At 40.3% G+C, this 17,764-nt stretch overlaps 1 protein-coding gene across 1 annotated transcript in view; it reads left to right on the top strand.

Moving 5' to 3' along the window:
- The window catches only part of eogt (EGF domain-specific O-linked N-acetylglucosamine (GlcNAc) transferase), a 54,485-nt gene that overhangs the window by 5,035 nt on the left and 31,686 nt on the right, over nucleotides 1-17,764 (top strand). Inside the window, exons 2-8 of the mRNA XM_034167180.1 lie at nucleotides 457-702; nucleotides 6,968-7,068; nucleotides 7,244-7,352; nucleotides 8,668-8,762; nucleotides 8,846-8,950; nucleotides 10,989-11,095; nucleotides 14,183-14,286. Of these exons, the coding sequence (XP_034023071.1) occupies nucleotides 505-702; nucleotides 6,968-7,068; nucleotides 7,244-7,352; nucleotides 8,668-8,762; nucleotides 8,846-8,950; nucleotides 10,989-11,095; nucleotides 14,183-14,286 (819 nt within the window). The 5' untranslated portion in view covers nucleotides 457-504. The remainder of the gene's footprint in view (nucleotides 1-456; nucleotides 703-6,967; nucleotides 7,069-7,243; nucleotides 7,353-8,667; nucleotides 8,763-8,845; nucleotides 8,951-10,988; nucleotides 11,096-14,182; nucleotides 14,287-17,764) is intronic.

The following is a 17,764-nucleotide window of genomic DNA, read 5'->3' as shown; positions in this document are numbered from 1 at the left end:
TGATGTCAATTATTATATAGAGTTCAGTATATATGAAAATTTTTGGGAGTCCTTGTACACAACAATAATATGTTGATTTTGCAGGTTATAATGTGATTGTTAGTGTACAGGTTTCAACGGCCAAAATGCAATAGTGTGGATCATGAAATGTGTGTTTTGTTTGTGGTCACCACCAAGAAAAAAAAAGATTTGGAATTGCATTGTTGTGTCAGCAGTCTTGTTATTTTCCTACTCACTTTCCATATAAACAGACAGAAAACAGTAAGAAGAAAAAAAATCAGTCATACTTCCTGCAACAGGACTTGTTCTGTTGCTCAGATCTGCCTGGAGCAGAGATCCCACACACTTGTGCTCACATGCATGTACATTTCGTTGTTGGTCTTTTACCCAAGAAATGCTTGTCTGAATTTGTCTCTCTGCCTCTTTGCTTTTTTTTTCTTCCTCCTTTCTTTTCAGAGTGCTGTTAAGGGAGTTAAATATCCCCACACGTCTGTAATTCTGACTATGCTGCTGTTGGTAGCATTGGGCATAGTTGTTTCATCTTTTGTCACCACTGAGAAGGCTGAGACCAACCAAAAACCGTGTGCTCCACGACTCAACTACAGCACCGTGTCACTGCCACCGGAGCACATTCCATACTTCCTCCACAACAACAAGAGGGTCGCCAAGCGATGCTGCCTCGACCCAATCTGCCCTTTTAAAGTAAGGCATTTGGTTTTTGTGGTGGTTTTATTTTGTTAACGCTCTGTCTTAACAAGTTTTTAAATTGCGTGTCATTTTTCAAGTACAGACAAGATGCATGCAGTAACTTTATTGTTATTATTATTATTTTACTATATGAGAAATTTAAGGAAAGTCACTTCCATGTAGCCTGGTGTCATGTGCTCTAAAAGTTAATCTATCTGCAGGTTTGGGAGGAATGGATTCAGGATAAAAAAACAACCAACAACTAAAGTTAGGTCCATAAGTATTTGGACAGTGATACCTTTGCGTGTATGCCAGTTTATATTGTTATCATTAACTAAAGGAATTTAGAAAAAGTTGCATAAACCATTTAGCAATTACGGGCATTTGAAAATGTTGTGTCTTCACTGTCACATCCCAGAGTAATGGACAAAGTATATGGACTGTTGTTTCCTTCTCTGAAGCCACTTCAGTTGTTCCATAGTTAGGCGAGTTTTCTATTTCATGTTTAGTCAGTGCAGTTTCTGATAATTTAACTTAGATAAATCTGTTCTGTTATTTGATCATGGGGAAATTGATCAGTCTATTCTTGGGCTACTGCTAATTAAAGGTTATTGAAATCCACGGGAACTTTATTGAACTGAGACACTGAGTACATATTTTACTTATGCTACTTTGACTAACAAAGTAAACAAATTCATGTTAATGACATCAGATGTACTTTGCGTTTGGTTAAACTGATACCTGAACTGAATGATTCTGTTGATTACTTTGATTAAATCCCTCACACAGATTCAATAAAATGAAAATCAAAGCAAGTGTAACAGCATTTATTACAATCTGTATCTGGAATAGGCTCCTGTTGTAAAATATATTCTGTCTGAGAAAGGCAGATTCCAAATCCAGCAAACATGGAGTCAGACAGAATGGAGTGCAGATAAAGGTTCAATAAACAGGAAGGAAGGTTATCTAGCAGCAGTATTTCAAAAGACACAGTTCAAAGGCAAAATGTCAACAATACAATGGTAGTCCAACATGCAACAATGTCCTTGAGACATGAGGCAAACTCTGAGGCCAAGAACACTGATAATACTCACAAGGAACTAGGAATATGAGAAAGCAGGATGGTACCATGACAGTCTGTCAGTGGACATGAGGAACAAAACACACACATTAATGGTGGAAATATGAAGACATGAGAACTTGGAAGATTAAACTCCGGGAGAGCCAATGGACACAAAAACATCAACTGCATAGAATTATAAAAGTAAATGCTGGGCAGGTGAGGAAACTATTATTCAACTGCGATCACTGTGAGGATAAGAGGAAAAAAACCCACAAAAGGCTTGGAGGAAAAAGGTGCAGACAGGACAGAGAACACAAGGGTGATAAAGCGCATCAAAACCAAAAGTAAGCCCAGAGAGATACCTGCGCTGTGCTCTATGGGGGGAAAAAAACAACACAGAGAAACCAATAGAGTGCTCTGGAGGGTGGGAGAAACACAATCAGGAAAACCAGTTCACTGTGATGCAGAAATCACAACATCGGTGTGTGTAATATATATATATATATATATATATATACACAGTAGTGTTCAGAATAATACTAGTGCTATGTGACTAAAAAGATTAATCCAGGTTTTGAGTATATTTCTTATTGTTACATGGGAAACAAGGTACCAGTAGATTCAGTAGATTCTCACAAATCCAACAAGACCAAGCATTCATGATATGCACATTCTTAAGGCTATGAAATTGGGCTATTAGTAAAAAAAAAGTAGAAAAGGGGTGTTCACAATAATAGTAGCATCTGCTGTTGACGCTATAAACTCAAAACTATTATGTTCAAACTGCTTTTTTTAGCAATTCTGTGAATCACTAAACTAGTATTTAGTTGTATGACCACAGTTTTTCATAATTTCTTCACATCTGCGAGGCATTAATTTTGTTGGTTTGGAACCAAGATTTTGCTGGTTTACTAGTGTGCTTGGTGTCATTGTCTTGTTGAAACACCCATTTCAAGGGCATGTCCTCTTCAGCATAAGGCAACATGACCTATTCAAGTATTTTGACATATCCAAACTGATCCATGATACCTGGTATGTGATATATAGGCCCAACACCATAGTAGGAGAAACATGCCCATATCATGATGCTTGCACCACCATGCTTCACTGTCTTCACTGTGAACTGTGGCTTGAATTCAGAGTTTGGGGGTCGTCTCACAAACTGTCTGCGGCCCTTGGACCCAAAAAGAACAATTTTACTCTCATCTGCACATGTCTTTTATTTAACAGAGGGACTTTGCAGGGGATTCTTGCAAATAAATTAGCTTCACACAGGTGTCTTCAAACTGTCACAGCACTTACAGGTAACTCCAGACTGTCTTTGATCATCCTGGAGCTGATCAATAGGTGAGCCTTTGCCATTCTGGTTATTCTTCTATCCATTTTGATGGTTGTTTTCTGTCTCTGTTTTTTTTTTTTTTTTGTCCATTTTAAAGCATTGGAGATCATTGTAGATTCTTCTTCTTTGTCTTTTGGCTGTTCCCGTTAGGGGTCGCCGCAGCAGATCAATCGTTTCCATCTCACCCTGTCCTCTGTATCTTCCTCTGTCACATTAACCACCTGCATGTCCTCTCTCAGCACATCCATGAACCTCCTCTTTGGTCTCCCTCTTCTCCTCCTGCCTGGTGGCTCCATCCTCAGCATCCTTCTCCCTATATACCCTGGGTCCCTCATCTGCACATGTCCAAACCATCTCAATCTCGCTTCTCTGACTTTGTCTCCAAACCGTCCCACCTGAGATGTCCCTCTGATATGTTCATTCCTAATCTTGTCCATTCTTGTCACTCCCAAAGAGAACCTCAACATCTTCAGCTCTGCCACCTCCAGCTCTACCTCCTGTCTTTTTGTTAGTGCCACCGTCTCTAAACCATACAACATAGCTGGTCTCACTACTGTCTTGTAAACTTTCCCCTTCACTCATGCTGATATTCTTTGGTCACAAATCACTCCTGCCACCTTTCTCCACCCACTCCACCCTGCCTGCACTCTCTTCTTCACCTCTTTACCACACTCTCCATTACTTTGAACAGTTGACCCCAAATATTTAAACTCATCTACTTTCACCACTTCTACTCCTTGTAACTGCACTATTCCACTGGGCTCCCTCTCATTCACACACATGTACTCAGTCTTGCTTCTACTGACTTTCATTCCCCTTCTCTCCAAAGCATATCTCCACTTCTCCAGACTAGACTCAACTTGCTCTCTACTCTCACTACAGATCACAGTGTCATCTGCAAACATCATAGTCCATGGGGACTCCTGTCTGATCTCATCTGTCAACCTGTCCATCACCACTGCAAACAAGAAAGGACTCAGAGCTGATCCTTGGTGTAATCCCACCTCCACCTTGAATGAGTCTGTCATTCCGACTGCACATCTCACCGCTGTCATACTATTCTTGTACATGTCCTGCACTACCCTAACATACTTCTCTGCCACTCCAGACTTCGTCATACAATACCACAACTCTTGTCTTGGCACCCTATCATAAGCTTTTTCTAAGTCCACAAACACACAGTGTAACTCTTTCTGTCCTTCTCTGTACTTTTCCAACAGTATTCTCAGAGCAAACATTGCATCTGTAGTGCTCTTTCTCGGCATGAAACCATATTGCTGCTCACAGATCTTCACCTGTTTTCTAAGCCTAGCTTCTACTACTCTTTCCCATAACTTCATGCTGTGGCTGATCAGCTTTATGCCTCTGTAGTTACTGCAGCTCTGCACATCACCCTTGTTCTTGAAAATAGGAACCAGCACACTTCGTGTCCACTCCTCAGGCATGCTCTCACTTTCCAAGATTTTATTAAACAATCTGGTTAGAAACTCTAGTGCCATCTCTCCTAGACATTTCCATGCCTCCACTGGAATGTCATCTGGACCGACTGCCTTTCCACTCTTCATCCTCTTCATAGCAGCTCTCACTTCTTCCTTGCTAATCTTTTGTACTTCCTGATTTACTCTCACCACGTCATCCAGCCTTTTCTCTCGCTCATTTTCTTTATTCATCAACTCTTCAAAATATTCCCTCCACCTTCTCAGCACACACTCCTCACTTGTCAGCACATTACCATGTGCATCTTTTACCACCCTAACCTGCTGCACATCCTTTCCAGCTCTGTCCCTTTGTCTGGCCAATCGGTACAAGTCCTTTTCTCCTTCCTTACTATTCAACTTCTTGTACAGCTCGCAATATGATAGATGAACAGCCTATAATCTTTTGCACCTGAGTATAGGTTTTCCCCTCTCCAATCAACTTTTTAATCAAACTACGCTGTTCTTCTGAACAGTATCTTGAACATCCCATTTTCCTCAGGCTTTCACTGACTGAATGCCACACTACTATTTTTGTGAACACCCCCTTTTCTACTAAACCTGGATTAATCTTTTTAGTCACATAGCACTACTATTATTCTGAATACTACTGTGTATATATATATATATATATATATATATATATATATATATATATATATATACACACTCAACAAATATAAATATACACTCAACAATATAAACGCAACACTTTTGGTTTTGCTCCCATTTGTATGAGATGAACTCAAAGATACAAAACTTTTTCCACATACACAATATCACCATTTCCCTCAAATATTGTTCACAAACCAGTCTAAATCTGTGATAGTGAGCACTTCTCCTTTGCTGAGATAATCCATCCCACCTCACAGGTGTGCCATATCAAGATGCTGATTAGACACCATGATTAGTGCACAGGTGTGCAATAGACTGCCCACCATAAAAGGCCACTCTGAAAGGTGCAGTTTTATCACACAGCACAATGCCACAGATGTCGCAAGATTTGAGGGAGCGTGCAATTGGCATGCTGACAGCAGGAATGTCATCCAGAGCTGTTGCTCGTGTATTGAATGTTCATTTCTCTACCATAAGCCGTCTCCAAAGGCGTTTCAGAGAATTTGGCAGTACATCCAACCAGCCTCACAACCGCAGACCACGTGTAACCACACCAGCCCAGGACCTCCACATCCAGCATGTTCACCTCCAAGATCATCTGAGACCAGCCACTCGGATAGCTGCTGAAACAATCGGTTTGCATAATCAAAGAATTTCTGCACAAACTGTCAGAAACCGTCTCAGGGAAGCTCATCTGCATGCTCGTCGTCCTCATCGGGGTCTCGACCTGACTCCAGTTCGTCGTTGTAACTGACTTGAGTGGGCAAATGCTCACATTCGCTGGCGTTTGGCACGTTGGAGAGCTGTTCTCTTCACGGATGAATCCCGGTTCACACTGTTCAGGGCAGACGGCGTGTGTGGCGTCGTGTGGGTGGGCGGTTTTCTGATGTCAGTGTTGTGGATCGAGTGGCCCATGGTGGCGGTGGGGTTATGGTATGGGCAGGCATCTGTTATGGACGAAGAACACAGGTGCATTTTATTGATGGCATTTTGAATGCACAGAGATACCGTGACGAGATCCTGAGGCCCATTGTTGTGCCATACATCCAAGAACATCACCTCATGTTGCAGAAGGATAATGCATGGCCCCATGTTGCAAGGATCTGTACACAGTTCTTGGAAGCTGAAAATGTCCCAGTTCTTGCATGGCCGGCATACTCACCGGACATGTCACCCATTGAGCATGTTTGGGATGCTCTGGACAGCGTGTACCAGTTCCTGCCAATATCCAGCAACTTCGCACAGCGATTGAAGAGGAGTGGACCAACATTCCACAGGCCACAATTGACAACCTGATCAACTCTATGCGAAGGAGATGTGTTGCACTGCATGAGGCAAATGGTGGTCACACCAGATACTGACTGGTATCCCCCCCAATAAAACAAAACTGCACCTTTCAGAGTGGCCTTTTATTGTGGGCAGTCTAAGGCACACCTGTGCACTAATCATGGTGTCTAATCAGCATCTTGATATGGCACACCTGTGAGGTGTGATGGATTATCTCAGCAAAGGAGAAGTGCTCACTATCACAGATTTAGACTGGTTTGTGAACAATATTTGAGGGAAATGGTGATATTGTGTATGTGGAAAAAGTTTTAGATCTTTGAGTTCATCTCATACAAAATGGGAGCAAAACCAAAAGTGTTGCATTTATATTTTTGTTGAGTGTATGTATGTGTGAAGACAAATAATCAGAATATACTCCAGCCTTTCAAGTATGTGGATTTTCTGCTATACAAAAGTGAAGTACACTTATACACACATACATGCAACTTGTTTTCCTGACAGGATGTACTACAGGATGTGTCTGCCTGCTGGGGTTATGAGAAGGACTGTGATCCAGTGAAACGTTTCAGCTACCCCATCTGCACTAAAGCCGACTCTGGATGGTAGTATTTTACTCATTTTGCTCTAATTGTGCTCTGATGTTGCTTGTCTCATATCTCTTATGTTATACATGGACAGTGAGTTAATTTAGGAATATCTGTGTGCTCAGCCAATACTGATGTAGTATATCACTACATTTTGGACCTTGCTGATGTACCTGAATCCTTGATATCTCAGGGCTCATTCTATAGAGGCTGCCCAGGAGCTTTTCTGGAAGCAGGCTGATTTTGGCTATGTCAAGGAGCGCCTCGCTGAAATCAAAACACTGTGCAAGGCTAACAAGCCAGTAAGTCCACTCATTTCCTTAGTTCCCACAGACTCACTGTGTCAACAGGAAGAAACAACAGGTAGAGCCAGACATAATGTTAAACACATATACAGTGGCTTGCAAAAGTATTCAGCCCCTTGGTATTTCACATATTTTAATTTGTTTATGGCATTTCAAATGCAAAAAGTAAACCAGGCTTCTCAGTATGAAAATTTCTAAAATTATCTTTCTTAAACTGAAACTGAAAATAAATCTCTACAACCTGATATAAATTAATTAAAAATATAAAAGCCAAGATGATGGGTTGCATAAGTAATGGGCCCCTTTGGTATAATACCTGTAAATAATCAGTTTTATTGCCAGTTTTCTTCAGCTAAGTCAGGGGATGGATACATGAACATTTCGAAGTCACTGAATATGTCTTGGACTTTATTTACATCAGTTATGAAGAAATACGAGTACAAACAGTATGGCAGTCTATGGTAAATCTGTGTGGAGTAGACAGTTCTCAAAAACTGAGTGGTGAAGTGGAGCAGAGGAGGGTTTTCTTAAAAAGACCTGAAAGTTCACCTACAATTTGCAAGAAGGTACATCTGAGATGCAAGCATAGATTTGATGTTTTAATGAAAGAAAATCCTCCTCTATACCATTTCATCATGAAGCTGTATAACGAGATACAAAACGCAGAATTTGCACTGTGCACGATTTCTTCAATCACAGCCACAGAAGCCTAAAACTTTTTCTGGGTTGTCTGGGTGTCTTGGTGGCTTTCCTCACTATTCTCCTTCTTGCACAGTCACTCAGTTTTTCAGAACGGTCTACTCCACACAGATTTACCATAGAGTGCCATATTGTTTTCTTCATAACTGATGTAAATAAAGGTCAAGACATATTCAGTGACTTGGAAATGTTCATGTATCCATCCCCTGACTTGTCTGAAGAAAACTGGCAATTAAACTGATTATTTTCAGGTTTTATACCAAAGGGGCTGACTACTTATGCAACCCATCATCTTGGCTTTTACATTTTTAATTAATTTATATCAAGTTGTAGAGATTTGTTTTCAGTTTGAGTCTAAGGAAGATAATTTTAGAAATTTTTATATTGAGAAGCCTAATTTACTTTTTGTATTTGAAACGCCATGAACAATTTAAAATGCATGAAATACAAAGGGGCTGAATACTTTTGCAAGCCACTGTATCTGCTGCATTCCATGGTCGAGTCCTGAGAACAATAGGCATGAGCCTGATTCACTATCTAAAAGCAGCTTATCCAGCACATTCTGAATCTTCCTAATGTACTGAAGGTCGCTATGTTGCAATTTTTTCTTCAGGGAGACTCATCATTGAAATGCAGCAGCCATGCTCGATACTGTAAGGCCACTAACCTTTATTTGGACTTGCGGAATCCTCGCAGAAGTCACGAGAGGTCAGTAAATTCAAATGTGGCTGTGATGTGTGTAGGAGAACAGTATGACACTGGTGCTGAGGAGTATGTCTTTTGTGCTACAGATACAAGGAGGACTTCATTCAGAAGGGTGAGGTTGGTGGTCATTGCATACTGTACAAGCAAACCCTTGCTGCTCAAGGAGAGCACAAGAGTCCTCTACAGTCTTGGTGAGTCTCACGCATTTTTTAAATTTTATTGAAGTGTGACATCAGCAAGCAGCACGGTGGATTAGTGGTTATCACTGTTGCCTCACAGCAAGAAGGCCATGGGATCGATTCCCACCTGTGGCCTTTCTGTGTGGAGTTTGCATGTTCTTCCTGTGTTTGCGTGGGTTCTTTCCGGGTGCTCTGGATTCCTCTCGCTTCCGAAGACATGCAGGTTAGGTGGATTGGAAACTTTAAATTATCCGTAGGTGTGCGTGCAGGTGTAGATGTATTTGTCTATATGTGGTCTTGCAACACACTGGCATCCTGTCCATTGTGTACCCTGCCTCACACCTTATGACTGCTGGGATAGGTGCCAGGTGCCAAGGTATTTAATATTTTGTGTGGTCAGATTAATTTCATTTGTTAATTCCTGCATTTAAGGCCTGCACACACTCCAAAAAAAAAAAAAGTTAGGATGGAGGAAATTTTTCTCAATTTTAGAATTAAATCATCAAGCAGGGGTGGTGGTCAAGTTGTTAGTGTGGTTGGTTTCAGTGCAGAAGGTTCCTGGTTCAAACCCCACCCCTTCCACATTTCTCCATGTAATGTGGAGTTGCGTCAGGAAGAGCATCTGGTGTAAAACTTGTGCCAAATCAACATGCAGCTCTACTGTGGTGACCCCGAGTGAAAATGAGGCACAGCTTTTTAAGTTGAAAATCCCTGAATGTCTTGGACAGGCACTGTGCCATTGCTATTTCATCAATTTTGTCACAGAAAATTTGGCACAATAGAAACAAAATGTCATCTATGATGGCAGATTGGACAAGTGCTACACTGAAAAAGGGGGCTTAAATATTAAATTTGTACAAATGTTGCATGTGATCATAATATGACCAAATAAGATAATTTTCTTAAGTTTCTAATTGAGGAAAAAAAGAGTAACTTTTCCATGTTGCTGTGGGACAGCAATCTGTGCCCTTGATGATTTCTTTTGTCCAAGCGGTATCAAATAAGATCCGATATCTTGCCCAATACACATTTGTTTGTCCATTTAGCTTATTGTTTTAAGTAACAGTCCTTATGTTAAGTAACAGCACAGGCTGTGGCATGCACATGTGCTAGATTGAGTTTCCGTACATTGTTAAACTCACCCCCATGGAAATGCTGTATTACCAAGTTCCACATATACAGTATATTTGTATTTTTTTAACAGGTGTGATTAACACTTTGATGTGACTTATACTTTGGAAAATATTGTACTTAGAAATGAATAAATTAAAAAAAAACTGATGTAAATACAGTAAATTCAAAGTTTTGTCTTATTTTGTCATATCAGATTTTGCCAAATAATCCGCAGTTGTACTTTAGCCATCATCACAACTGCACTTCTTACTTAATACAAAATAAGCTGCAGTAGTTTTGAGCCGATCAAGAAATACAGTCCCTGGCCAGGAGTAGAATACAGGTAGTACTAATGAGAGTTCCAAATTTCCACCACAATGCGATAAGTGTACAATGTGTATTTCTTAAAACCTGCTGACAGAAATCCTGAGGGTTCACAAGATGAAGCTACTCTATTACTTGACATTACCATCTGTGGAGGAAGAATTTTTGCCACAGAAAGGAACAGAATCCTAACCAATTTTTTTTTTTTTTTTCTCCATCATTTGGGGTTCATAAACTCCATGAAGTTTTGTAAGGTGAATCAACGTCACTGTCAGTTTGTAACTTTTCTGACACAACACAGGTGATGCTGGGTCTCAAAGTAAACTGTGCTCTTTCAGTCCAAGTTAATTGTTAGAGTAATAAGTAAACTGGGAAGATGGATATCAAAATGTTATTGTTTTTTATGTTGCTGTTTACATAATAGTAATCACAAAGGCAACATTCTTGAAAAATCTTATATTTTAACAAAAAGCAAAATAAGTCAAATCATTGTGCAAAGCCTTTTTACATGGTTGTGGGTAATATCCTCATATGTATCCCTTCTGTACCCCCTTAATGCTGTAATATTTTCTAATTATTGGAACAATACTGTTGTGATGTGCTGCTGTTGCAGGTATTCGGAGCTGCAGACTTACACACAGCTGCCCTTCCATCCAATAGAGGATAAACACTGTGATGTTATTATTGAGAAACCCACAGTGTTCATGAAGCTGGATGCTGGTAAGGAAAGAAGAGTCTTTGGATAATTGAAAGAAATTCAATCCATTAGCCTGAACTTAATCAACAAAGTGCATGCTGTTTTCCACAAGTGAAAATTTAAAATCCAGGGCCCCATTTATTGAACCATGCATAGATTAGGTTCTAAATGCTGTTGTACGAACCAAATTTAGTATGTGGGTAAGTTTAAAAAACAAAACTGTATTTGTCAAACAGGTGGACACCATTCATACGCACCTCAATAAGTATCAGTTGCTGATAAATCCCACACATTCACATTCTGCTGAAAACATCTCCACAGCATGATGCTGCAACCACCATGTTTTACTGTAAAATGGTAAATGGGCTGCATTTATATAGCACTTTTCCATCTGCATCAGACGCTCAAAGCACTTTACAATTATGCCTCACATTCACCCCGATGTCAGGGTGCTGCCATACAAGGCGCTCACTACACACCGGGAGCAATAAGGGATTAAAGGCCTTGCCCAAGGGCCCTTAGTGATTTTCCAGTCAGGCGGGGATTTGAACCCATGATCTTCTGGACTCAAGTCCAACACCTTAACCACTAGACCATCACCTCCCCTGTAGGGATGGTGCCTGGTTTCCTCCAAACATGACTCCTGGCATTCATACCAAAGAGTTCAATCTTTGTCTCATCACAGCAGAGAATTTTGTTTCTCATGATCTGAGAGTCCTTCAGGTGCCTTTTGGCAAACTCCAGGTGGGCTGCCATGAGCCTTTTACAAGGAGTGGCTTCTGTCTGGCCACTCTACCATACAGACCTGATTGGTGGATTGCTGCAGAGATGGTTGTCCTTTTTGGAAGGTTCTCCTCTCTCCACAGAGGAATGCTGGAGTTCTGACAGAGTGACCATCAGGTTCTTGGTTACCTCCCTGACTAAGGCTCTTCTCCTTGCTCAGTTTAGATGGATGGCCACCTCTAGGAAGAGTCCTGGTGGATCTGAACTTTTTCCATTTACAGATGATGTAGGTCACTGTGCTTGTTGGAACCTTCAGAACAGCAGAAATGTTTCTGTACCCTTCCCCAGGTTTTTGCCTCAAGACAATCCTGTCTTGGAGGTCTAAAGAGAATTCCCTTGACTTCATGCTTGGTTTGTGCTCTGACATAAACTGTCGATTGTGGGACCTTATATGTCGACAGGTGTGTTTCTTTCCAAATCATGTCCAGTCACTTGAATTTACCTCAGGTGGACTCCAATTAAGCTGTAGAAACATCTCAAGGATGAGCAGTGGAAACAATGCAACTGAGCTCAATTTTTGAGCTTCTTGGCATAGGCTGTGAAGACTTCGTGAAAAAATGATTTTAATCCATTTTTGAATATGGCTGTAACATAAATGTGGAAAAGGTGAAGCACTGTGAATACTTTCTGGATACACTGTAGATTAGTGGCAGAACAGTGTGTGGATATCTTACAGCTGTGACATTTTATATCACTGTCATATTTTGACACGACCATGGTAATGGGGTGCAGCTGGACATCACATGGTCAGCAGACACTGGAAAGCATCATTTTCTATGATGATTTATGGTTCAGTGTCAGTTCTCCCGATATATGACTCAGAATCTGTCAGTGTTGGCCTAAATGTTGTACTTGACCGTGTCTCCTGGAGAGGGATTATGTTCGTGGAGACAGTGTTAATGATTGTTATGCCATCTGGTCGCAGTTCACATCACAGCTGGGTTTTGGCTGAAGAAATCTGACGGCACGATTTTTACATCATCAAAATCCTGCAGTCAATTCTCCTCTCCCTGTTGGTACAACTTGGTGGGAAGAAAAAAGACAGACATTTGAGCATGTTAATGCAGCCAGTGTGTTCCAGAATTTATTGTCAAACAAGAGTGTGGAGATGGTACAATGGCCCTTAAGATTACTCAACTCAAACCCCCTCCACCATCTATGGGATGAACTTGACAGACAGCAGTCTAAGCCACCACGCAGTGTCAGCAGTGTTCTTCAAGCCTTGTAACAACACTGGGTTTCAAGACCGTTATGTGTGTTTGTCTGTACCCTTTTTCAGAAGGTTAGGTGGAGTAATGTAATTTTACCACGGCACATTTGTAATATTTATGGGTTTATCTTGATTCACACAAGATAAGAAAGCTCGAAATAAATGACAGAGATGCGAGTGATCACTCAGTAAACTGTTCTGGTCCTCAGAGAAAATGACCAAGCTGAATGGAATGAACTTGTTTCTCCACTCAGTTTTTGCCATTGAGCTTCAAGTTATCTGTCAGCTTCACAAGTTTGGCAAATCTGAGCAGGCAGTCTAAACACAAGCTGAAAACAAATGTTTCCCTTCTCCTGGAATTTGTGTTAAATGTGTGAACTTTGTTTTTAATCTGCACACGTAGGTGCGCTCTTTGCAGTACATTCTGCAAACCAGGTGGTCCAAAGATGCACACTGATGGAACAGATGGAGTTGAGCCTCTGACACAGACATGATCACGACTTCAGAGAGTGTAGCTGTAATGTGTGAACAGATTGTGCAGAAGTTGTATGTATAAAATAAAAACCTCAAAGTGTGACTGTCAGTGCTCTGCTGCTGGTGGGTCGATTGTCTTTCAGATGCATCTTTAAGGTAATCGGCAAAAAACCTTTCTGTTGGATAATGCTGATGTGTCCACTGGGAATTTGCCAATAATACAAATAGGGATTTTCAGTTTCTTCATGTTTAAGCACTTCCCACTGTAGCCAAGTGCTTGCTCACAGGGGGTCGTTTTGACCGTTGGGGTTTTACATAATTATTGTATGGCCTTGCCTTACAATATAAAGCGCCTTGGGGCAACTGTTTGTTGTGATTTGGCGCTATATAAAAAAATTGATTGAAATTGATTGATTGAAAAGTTATGCTATTCATTTATTTATTTGTAGGTTATAGCTTACAGGAAAATTAATAATAAACTGATCCACACTTTGTTAGATGTTGGCAATGACGTGCTTGAGTTGGTTTTGATATTTATCGAGCTGAGGTGTTGTGATGTGTTTTTCACAGCACTTATTCCACTGCATTTGTAACATGGTGGTACAAAACATGCAACAAAATAATTACCTTTTTTCCCTAACAGGTGTGAACATGTACCACCATTTCTGTGATTTTGTCAACCTCTACATCTCTCAGCACATTAACAACTCCTTCAGCTCAGATATCAACATTGTTATGTGGGATACGGTAGGTACCCGACATTGGCTCTCACTCCAACCTCAGTCGTTCTTACATTGAACCAGCTGACAGGTTAACTGCTGTATATGACACTGTTTTGGTGGAGGTGAGGGTTGTTGGGGGGGGTGCAGGGTAAGATGTACAATCTCCCCTGCCACCATTTTACAGTCTCTAATCTCTTTCATGTTGAATTTCTCTTTTATCCTGCAGGAGCTCTTCTTTTTTTCACCAGCTTTTGATTGACTTTTTCATATTTTCCCTTTCTTTGCCAGTTCTTCATTCTTTTCTTCAGCTGATAACATTTTCCTCCACAAATGTTTCTTAGATTTTCCTATTAATGTATGTTTCCTTGTCATTTTGAAAGTCTGAAATGAAGTAAAAAAAATTTCCTTTAAAGCACATGTAACATATATTGCATTGGTTACCAAAAGTAAGTCCCTTCAGCTGCTCTCTTGTTTTTACAGTCAGGGTCACCACAGCAAATCCAAGGAGGATCTGCGTGTTGAATTGGCACAAGTTTTACACCGGATGCCCTTCCTGACGCAACTCCACATTACATGGAGAAATGTGGCAGGGGTGGGATTTGAACCGGGAACCTTCTGCACTGAAACCAAGTGCATTAACCACTTGGCCACCACCCCTGCTATAATGCATTGGTTACAAAATACATAAAAAAAAATGGAGGGAGTTTTTAGAATTGGTAGAAAAATAATTTTGATTGTTTTAGATTAGATAGAATTTTATTGATCCCTTGGGAAGACTCCCTCAGAACAGTTAAGGTTCCAGCAGCATTGTATTGCAGCATACAGTGTATCAAAAGTGAAAGTAAAAAAGAAAAACAGTTTGCAAATGTAAATATAAATACACAGTATACAGTAGTGTTCAGAATAATAGTAGTGCTATGTGACTAAAAAGATTAATCCAGGTTTTGAGTATGTTTCTTATTGTTACATGGGAAACAAGGTACCAGTAGATTCAGTAGATTCTCACTAATCCAACAAGACCAAGCATTCATGATATGCACACTCTTAAGGCTATGAAATTGGGCTATTAGTAAAAAAAGTTGAAAAGGGGGTGTTCACAATACAACCCCTGGCAATAATTATGGAATCACCGGCCTCGGAGGATGTTCATTCAGTTGTTTAATTTTGTAGAAAAAAAGAAGATCACAGACATGACAAAAAACTAAAGTAATTTCAAATGGCAACTTTCTGGCTTTAAGAAACACTATAAGAAATCAGGAAAAATTATTGTGGCAGTCAGTAACGGTTACTTTTTTAGACCAAGCAGAGGGAAAAAATATGGACTCACTCAATTCTGAGGAATAAATTATGGAATCACCCTGTAAATTTTCATCCCCAAAACTAACACCTGCATCAAATCAGATCTGCTCGTTATTCTGCATCTAAAAAGGTGTGATCACACCTTGGAGAGCTGTTGCACCAAGTGGACTGACATGAATCATGGCTCCAACACGAGAGATGTCAATTGAAACAAAGGAGAGGATTATCAAACTCTTAAAAGAGGGTAAATCATCACGCAATGTTGCAAAAGATGTTGGTTGTTCACAGTCAGTTGTGTCTAAACTCTGGACCAAATACAAACAACATGGGAAGGTTGTTAAAGGCAAACATACTTGTAGACCAAGGAAGACATCAAAGCATCAAGACAGAAAACTTAAAGCAATATGTCTCAAAAATGGAAAATGCAGAACAAAACAAATGAGGAACGAATGGGAGGAAACTGGAGTCAACGTCTGTGACCGAACTGTAAGAAACCGCCTAGAGGAAATGGGATTTACATACAGAACAGCTAAATGAAAGCCATCATTAACACCTAAACAGAAAAAAACAAGGTTATAATGGGCTAAGGAAAAGCAATCGTGGACTGTGGATGACTGGATGAAAATCATATTCAGTGATGAATCTCGAATCTGCATTGGACAAGGTGCCATTCCAATGAGATTTATAAAGATGTCTGCCTGAAGAGAACATGTAAATTTCCACAGTCATTGATGATATGGGGCTGCATGTCAGGTAAAGGCACTGGGGAGATGGCTGTCATTACATCATCAATAAATGCACAGGTTTACGTTGATATTTTGGACACTTTTCTTATCCCATCAATTGAAAGGATGTTTGGGGATGATGAAATCATTTTTCAAGATGATAATGCATCTTGCCATAGAGCAAAAACTGTGAAAACATTCCTTGCAAAAAGACACATAGGGTCAATGTCATGGCCTGCAAATAGTCCGGATCTTAATCCAATTGAAAATCTTTGGTGGAAGTTGAAGAAAATGGTCCATGACAAGGCTCCAACCTGCAAAGCTGATCTGGCAACAGCAATCAGAGAAAGTTGGAGCTAGATTGATGAAGAGTACTGTTTGTCACTCATTAGGTCCATGCCTCAGAGACTGCAAGCTGTTATACGAGGTCTATTAGAAAAGTATCCGACCTTTTTAGTTTTTTCAAAAACTTCCTGAGAGACTGGCGCTTTGCTTGATCAAAATTTTTTCAGAACCTGTGAGGCACATCGAAGTGGACACCATTCGAGAAATTCAGCTGGTCTCTCAGGAAGTTCCCAGACAAAAGAAATCCGACGAGAGGGGTGGACCACTCCTCACTCAAAGCCTGCCCACAGGCGAATGACGCAACCGACAGGCGTGAAAAAACTCACGCATGCACACGAGGGTTCAGGGTTGGCTGATGTAATCGCACGTGATTCAAATCCATATAGTTTTTGAAAAAAATAAAAAGGTACGATACTTTTCTAGTAGACCTCGTAAAAGCCAGAGGTGGTGCAACAAAATACTAGTGACGTGTTAGAGCGTTCTTTTGTTTTTCATGATTCCATAATTGTTTCCTCAGAATTGAGTGATTCCATATTTTTTTTCCCTCTGCTTGGTCTAAATAAGTAACCGTTACTGACTGCCACAATTTTTTTTTCCTGATTTCTTATAATGTTTCTTAAAGCCAGAAAGTTGCCATTTGAAATGACTTTAGTTTTGTGTCATGTCTGTGATCTGCTTTTTTCTACAAAATTAGACAACTGAATGAACATCCTCCGAGGCCAGTGATTCCATAATTTTTGCCAGGGGTTGTAATAGTAGTGTGGCATTCAGTCAGTGAGTTCGTCAATTTTGTGGAACAAACAGGTGTGAATCAGGTGTCCCCTATGTAAGGATGAAGCCAGCACCTGTTGAACATGCTTCTCTCTTTGAAAGCCTGAGGAAAATGGGATGTTCAAGACATTGTTCAGAAAAACAGCGTAGTTTGACTAAAAAGTTGATTGGAGAGGGGAAAACTTATATGCAGGTGCAAAAAATTATTGGCTGTTCATCTACAATGATCTCCAATGCTTTAAAATGGACAAAAAACCAGACATGCGTGGAAGAAAATGGAAAACAACCATCAAAATGGATAGAAGAATAACCAAAATGACAAAGGCTCACCCATTGATCAGCTCCAGGATGATCAAAGACAGT

Source organism: Thalassophryne amazonica, chromosome 3, assembly GCF_902500255.1.
Source record: "Thalassophryne amazonica chromosome 3, fThaAma1.1, whole genome shotgun sequence".
In the NCBI taxonomy this organism is placed as follows: Eukaryota; Metazoa; Chordata; class Actinopteri; order Batrachoidiformes; family Batrachoididae; genus Thalassophryne; species Thalassophryne amazonica.
Note: the sequence above shows the minus strand (reverse complement) of the source record. Positions and strands in the feature narration are given on the sequence as shown.